The 7,278-nt window shown below is 50.1% G+C and overlaps 1 protein-coding gene across 1 annotated transcript; it reads right to left on the bottom strand.

Annotated features, from left to right (window-relative positions):
• Positions 1 to 362: 362 nt before the first annotated feature.
• Positions 363 to 6,276, bottom strand: LOC102386002 (dual oxidase maturation factor 1). The gene is made up of 6 exons (XM_006020304.2): positions 6,130 to 6,276; positions 4,207 to 4,264; positions 3,213 to 3,347; positions 2,775 to 2,988; positions 1,773 to 1,987; positions 363 to 610 (listed from the first exon to the last, which is right to left on the bottom strand). Exons 1-6 carry the CDS (start codon positions 6,274 to 6,276, stop codon positions 405 to 407), a joined length of 975 nt encoding a protein of 324 aa, XP_006020366.1. The 3' UTR covers positions 363 to 404.
• Positions 6,277 to 7,278: the final 1,002 nt, after the last annotated feature.

A 7,278-nucleotide genomic window follows, 5' to 3' on the forward strand; every position in this document is an offset into this window, starting at 1 on the left:
AGAGAGGGCACTGAAGGAGCTGGGGGGACTGGACAGCACAATAGCTGATGGGATTTGGGGTCAAGTAAGGGTGGGGGTGGCAATGCATGCTGAAATCACCCTTACACTCCATGGTTAGGCAAGCCCCTGCCACAACGGGAAAAGGCATGGCTACTGCTGCAGGAAGATCCACGGAAACCTTTGCACTCGGGCATGAGACAAGATACTAAACTAAGTTGGCCCCTGCCTGTTTGGGTTGGCCACAAGCCTTGTGTGGCTGTGCGTGGGTAAGCTGGGAGCTGCTAAAGATCGGCAGTCTGGAAGATCTCCTCCAGGAAGCCCAGGCACAGTCCTGCTCCTCCCCTGCCTCCTCACACGGCTGTTCGGTGCTCTTCTGCAGGCTGGGCAGGGGCAGCGGTTGGCCCTCACAAGTCAGTCACTGTCACTTTGCAGTTCTCACCCAGCGGAGCCATGAGGATGTCGCCTTTCGGGGTTTGCTCAGCAGGCCCCACTTCCTGCTCCTCCTCTTCCTCTCCCTCTCCCTCACTCACATTAAAGACAAGCTTCAGCTTCTTGGGCTGCATCAAATTCATGAGGATCACGGCCAGCCCCAGCAGGAAGCACAGCAGCCCTGCAATACAAGGTGGGGAGACTAGTTACAGCCTGCAGAACCAGACCTCCTCTTGACTGCTCTAACACTCTGCCACCAGAGGGATCCCGATGCCTGCCTGATCCTCTCGAGAGAGACTGCTAGCACCAGGACTGTGGAAAGCAGCTGCTGCACAGCTCAGCCAGAGAGACCAGAACAGTGCGGCTTTGCAGAGATCTTCCTTCATTTTGTCCAATGGTGTTAGGCAATTCTCTGCAGCATCCTCTCTGCTATTCCTCATGTACCCTGACTTCTTGTTCCCTTTTCTGATTGCTGGTGAACTGGCATTACTGAGCTGTCTACACTGACTCCTCAGTCCCTATTCTGAGTGTTTACAGTCAATTTAAAACCTAGCAGTGAATCTGACTGGTAAGCATTACAGTACTCTTTGCTGAGTCCATGATAGTAGCATGGATACCATCTGCCATTAGGGCACCCTGTGAAGATCCTCACACTCTTCTTCAGCCTGAAGTCTCCTAAATATGTTTGGATCACCTGTAAATAATCTACCTCACTGCTCAGCTCTTTATTCATTTCCTTGACAACAAGCATTAAACCAGCCCTGGATGCACTGCCCAAGAGGTAAATATTAGCTGAGGTGACCAGACCAAATCTTGTACTCAACTCAGAAGAGTGATAAACACCTTCCTTGGAAGTGGGCATGGATTATGGGCTTGGAGTTCTAACACTGGCCCTCTTCCACTGATGCTCTCCTAAACTGAGACATTCAGGTCAATGAGATTCCTTGCCAGCAGAAAGCAGAAATGTATTACTGCAGTGCAAAGTTAGAAACCTATGATTTAGCCAAGTTGGCATTTAATCAAGTTGAAGGATGTAACTGGCCCCAGGACTACAATCCTGATATATCTGCCCAGAATCACAGCCCAGTGGCCATCTTGATCCTTATGGGCAATCTAATGCTGCAGTTGGTATCACACTATTCCTTCCACTAAGAAATATTGGTAGACACCTTATCAAGGCTTCCTGGGAGCCTGAAGCCAGCTTCACCTCTTGGGGCCATGTGAATCCTCCCAAACAATCAGTTTCTGGTGGGCAAGTGAAGGTTTGGGGCGCCTATCAGCCTTTGTTTCTCTCTGTTCTTCTTTACTTGATTCTGTGTCATGCAGCAACCCTGGGAACTAACCTGTGGCTAAGGTCAGCCAGAAAGATGCCCCATAACCGATCTGCAGGGAGGCTGAACCAAACCGGATGTTGCACATTGGGAAGTGCCTGGCGACAGTGAAGAAGAGCAGCGAGCAGATCATCAGCAGCGCCGTGAGTATGAATATGTAGCCCCCGTACAGCAGGATGGGCATGGAGAAGAACATGTTGGAAATGAGCCAGGTGCAGAAGGCTGCCCTGCGAGACAGGAATAGGACTGAAAGGACAATCTCACTCTCCAGTGTCCTCTCCAGACACTGGCAAGCATGGTTCTCATTGCCCAAGCCCTTGGGTGATCACTGCCACCAGCTCAAAATAAGAATGATAATTATGCAACTTATTATGAAAATATTTCATATCCACTTGCGCACTAATGCAAACAACTGTGTGCAGTGTGAAAACCAGTCACACATCAAAGAGCTTGGATGGGATGGATGGGGGCTGCCATCTCCAGTTCTACACAAAAACCACAAAACCTTTCATAACCAGCCAGGTCTTGTTCTTCTCTAAGAGACAGCACCTCCTCCAGCTCCTTCTTCAATGCACTCATTTATTACTAACAAGGACAAGCTGCTGAACACAAGTTGTGGGAGCACCTAGAGTTCTCCTTGAAGGCCTCTCTTATAGTACAGATCTGAGCTGACCCTACTTAGCTTATAACATGCTACCACTTCAAGCCTTGCACCCAAAGAAAGATACTGTGGCTAAGTACCTTAATAAGAGAACCTTAGTAACTCTGAAAGCAGTTCACACCTGGCATAACCTGCTTGCACAGTCCACAGCCAGGCAGTCCATGCAGTTTGTGGATAATGAAATCAGTCCTTGGATGCTGCTGCACTGAGCCACATAACATATGTTAGAAAGCCCCTACAGCTCTTTGTCTGACCTATCACCAAATAGGGATCCTTTCCCTCACTGCTGGTTCTGCTCTGAGGGTGCAAGGGGGAAGGGTTAAGGGGGGGCTCAACATTTTGCTGTGCCTTACCACAGTGTGAGGGAGGCATAGTGGCTGGAAATGCGGTACTGGGCATGCACACCACAGGGACTGTTCGGGGTGAATTTCTCTGCCACGTACAGGATGGGACGCGGCAGCCCCCGCTCCAGGCCCTCACTGTAGCTGAGGTCATAGTCCTCTCCAAAGCTCCAGGAAAAGTGCTCGTTGTAGCTGATGGTTTCATTGATCTGATTCACTGGGTTTCCTGCCAAAACAGCAAGCTCCACTCAGCCACTTAGGCAGAACAGAGCTTCCCCGGAGATCTGGGACTAGCAGAGGGTCAATAATTATCCCCAAGGGCAGAGGTAAGCAATGCTGCTCTCCCCTGCCTGAAGTGCCACCGCTCTGCCCCAACAGAGCTCCCTTCCCAGGAAGGGGAGAAGCCCCCTTTGTTTCCTCACCACTCCTGGGCTAAAAAATGGGACTCACCCACTAGCGTGACATTGATGCCGGCCAAGCCAATGTGCAGCCCGATGTTCGCGTCCACCACGGCATTGCTGAAGGACTTATAGGAGGTGTTCACTGTCACCCAGCCAGTCTCCCAGTCCCTGGTGAAGTTAACAGCTGTGAAGACTGCAGTGGTTAGTCAGAGCTTCTCCACTCTAGACACAGGCAGCTTCCACGCATGTTTGACTACTAACAAGCTTCTAACTCATGCTGTAGAAGGACTTGGCATTGAAGACCACCAGTCTCTTCAGAAAGCGCTGCCATTTCCCCGAGACTCTGTGCTGAGGGCCAGGTTGAGGCCAGGGGGACACCAGAGCCCTGCAGCACTGCATGCCTCAAAGGGAACTCACTGCAGCACAAGCTGGAGGGGCTGGCCCGCAAGCCATAGGGCTGAAGGCCTCTGTGCGTCCATGTATCATGTACATCCCCACCCACTGCCTGACCATATCCTATTCAGCAGAAGGGGCAGCTTGCTTTCAGGGCCTGCTCAGCTCCTTGCCCTCTCTGATGAGATGCAATAAAGGGGATGGTGTGCTGGGGTTTATGACGTAGATGCCCATGTGACTGGGGCTAACAACTCATTTTACAAAGGTCACCGAGCAGATGTCAGACGGCAACAGGCTTTGTACTCAGTCAGTGACCTAGAGGTGACCCTTGCATCTCATTATCAGTCTCCAAAGTAGAGCTGCTTTAATTATTTGCTGCTAATAAATTACCATGCAGATGCCAGCCTTTCCTCCACCTGCTAATTGCTTGGCTGGAGAAAGTGCCTTGATTATCACTCAGAGAAAAGTACCGGCTTTCCTAGAAAATCCAAGTAGTATCTGTCCTGCTATTCACAACTGCTCTTTTTTCCTCCCCTTTCTCTCCTCCCCTGCAGAGGAGCACAGCAATCCTTTCCCTTGGTCCTTCCTGCTTTGTCCCAGTCCCCCCACTGCCTGGCAGCCTGTGGGAACCCAGGCAGCCAAGTACTCACTGAGAATCACTGCTCCGATGAAGAGGCTGGTGACCACTCGCAAGATCCAGAAGGACCTCTGTAGGAAGGACAGGACAGAGGTGCAGAGACTAGTTCAGGTGACCAGTGGCATGCAAAAGATGACTCCTTTTGATGAAGTGCTCTTTGTTCTTTTGGGAACTGAACACATGGGCGTGTTTTTTGTCCATGGGATATACAACCTCAAGGCTTGATTGCAGCTAGAGCTGACCAAGGGGCTGCTCTGCTCAAATTTGGGCCTGAATATTCCTCCTTAGCAGGTGGTTGCATCTGACAGTGGGTCTAGGCCAATACAAAGATGTGGCCAGGCACAACTTACAGGATGGGGAACTCCCTTCTCGTCAGCACAGAGGCAGAAAAGGATATTGGAGTCATTATAGACTCCAAGATGAACATGGGCCGCCAATGTGGGGACGCAGTCAGGAAGGGTAACCACCCCTTGTCCACAGATGCATCACAAGCAGGTCCAAAGAGGCGATCCTCCCCCTCTATGCGACACTGGTCAGGCCGCAGTTGGAGTACTGCGTCCAGTTCTGGGCGCCGCACTTCAGGAGGGATGTGGACAACATGGAGAGGGTCCAGAGGAGGGCCACCCGCATGATCAGGGGGCAGCAGGGCAGGCCCTACGAGGAGAGGCTACGGGACCTGAACCTGTTCAGCCTCCACAAGAGACGGCTGAGAGTGGATCTGGTGGCCGTCTATAAACTGGCCAAGAGGAACCAGCAGGCAATGGGAGAGTCCCTGTTCCCCCGAGCACTACCGGGAGTAACAAGGAATAACGGCCATAAATTGACGGAGAGTAGATTCAAGCTAGATATCAGGAGGTGCTACTTCACAGTCAGGGCGGCTAGGATCTGGAACCAACTTCCAAGGGAAGTGGTGCTCACTCCTACCCTGGGTGTCTTCAAAAGGAGGCTAGATAGACACCTAGCCAGGGTCGTTTTACCCCAGCATCCTTTCCTGCCCACGGCAGGGGGTTGGACTTGATGATCTGCTCAGGTCGCTTCTGACCCTACCTACTATGAAACTATGAAACTTTTGGAGCCAGGCCCCAGATTTGGGGTTTGAACTCACCTGTAGATAAATCCTGGGACTTTAAGGCTAGGTACAGGCATTCCAAAAGCCCGAGGTGGAATCAATCTAAGTGATGTGAATTTCTGTATGTGGAGTAGTCTAGACCAGTAGCAAACAGAACACAATTCGCACTTTTGGAATGGGGAGGGGATCAAATCATAGACCAGTTCTACCATTTTTAAACCAGTATGTGTGTGTCAAATTTCTGTTCTGTTACAGATATAGACTGGTTTCCAATAACTTATACCGGTAAAAGTGTCATTTCTGTACCTGGCCTATAGGTCCCAAGTCCTTGCCTGCAAAGACGCTTTAGTATAGTGCCCTTCTTTTTTGATTAATGAATGATGCCAGGCAGATGTTGTTGGTTCAACTAGTGGTCTGGCTTGCCCTTTCCACACCCGTGTGTAATGGGATGGATGCCATGGGTGGCTGCCATTGAAAGGCCATATTCTGTCACTGGTGGCTGATATAACACCTCTACCTTCCTCCAAGGTAGCTAGTGACTCAGTGTATGAGTAACACATCTACCTGAGGTTTCATGTACCCTGAGTGACCAGTCCAGCTGTGTCACTCTGCTCCAGGGCAAAGGAGAGAAGTCATTGCCTCTGTAACACTTTGTGGGGCCTGGAAAGTCTGTGCTCTCCACCCAGAATCACATTGCTGGACTTTTCCCCTGTGGGAGATTTCACTCATAGACAGCATACAGTGCAGTCCTGGCACTTCAATCTGTGTCCTAGCCCATCGTGGGGAGCTCTCCCTGCACCAGCCAGGAGAGCAGGGGGGAAGCACTAAGGAGTGGTACTGCCTCACACCCACCCTTGCCTCACTTACCCCTTTGCCTTGGATGCCAGGCCAGATGATGATGAAAGTAGCCAGCACAGTGATGAACACAGAGATGATCACAGCCCAAGCTGTATCAAATGGGAAGGATGCCTTGGACTTGGGGTAGAAGGGGAAAGAGCCATCGAATAAGGTCATTGTAGCACCCAGGCAAGACAGGAAACCTGCAGACACTAAAGGAGCAGTGAGTGAAGCAAACAGTCTCTGGATATTCCTAATCCCAGGAGCCAGGGGGACATGCCTTCAGTCTGCTCCTGCTCCTCTTCTCCGAGGAAACATCACCTGCTGTTCCAGACCTAGGCCACCCTCAGCCCCATGTCAGAGACCCCTGCTATGGCACTGCTGATGCTGGCCCCACCAAGAGCTCTGCCAGTACACCTCAGTGGCAAGCTACTGTTGTCCTTCAAAGTTCATGGAAATACAGAAGTTAATGCACGTGTGTGAGTGCATATCTGCGTACATGCATATGTGTATGCGTGTGTGAGAGAGAGTTTTAAAGTTATTATGGACTAGAGCTGGGGACACAGTATCATGGGGCATAGAGCTATCATAAGCACTAAAAATCATCCTTCAAAGAAGCACACCTATTCAAGAGCTTTACAAGACATAAGCCTGGACAGTCCACCCATTTATACTTGTGTTTAGATGTAATATAGCCATTGGACAGATCCATTGACCTTGTCAATATTATCTCTGTCTGCCAACTGAAGGGGCATTTGAGATGCCTCAGGTAGAGACTCTGTGCACAAATTCACTTAATCCACCCTGAGCAACTTCCCAAAAAGGCCTTTTCCCATTTCTGAATTGGTTCTAGCAACAGGTGTAGCCAAAAACCTTCCTGGAAATCAAAAGTCCTAGTTTGAACAAGGTACCTTTAGAAAAGAGACAGTAAAACAACAATGTTTCATTCTGAAACAATCTCCCCTGTGTCTTGTGAGTTCTTTAAATACAAATATGTCAAAATGCCTCCAATACCACGTGTCTAAGTTAAAAAAAGGTCCTGGGAATTGCCATGGTAATGGTAGCAGGCTTTGTGGAGGGTGCAAATGAGACAGCCAACATAGTGCCATTGATACAATGCAAAGCAAGCATCATCTATAACCAGGGAGAGATGGATTTCTCTCTCTGGGATTCCTCCTC

Source organism: Alligator sinensis, unplaced genomic scaffold (assembly GCF_000455745.1).
Source record: "Alligator sinensis unplaced genomic scaffold, ASM45574v1 scaffold1097_1, whole genome shotgun sequence".
Classification (NCBI taxonomy): Eukaryota; Metazoa; Chordata; order Crocodylia; family Alligatoridae; genus Alligator; species Alligator sinensis.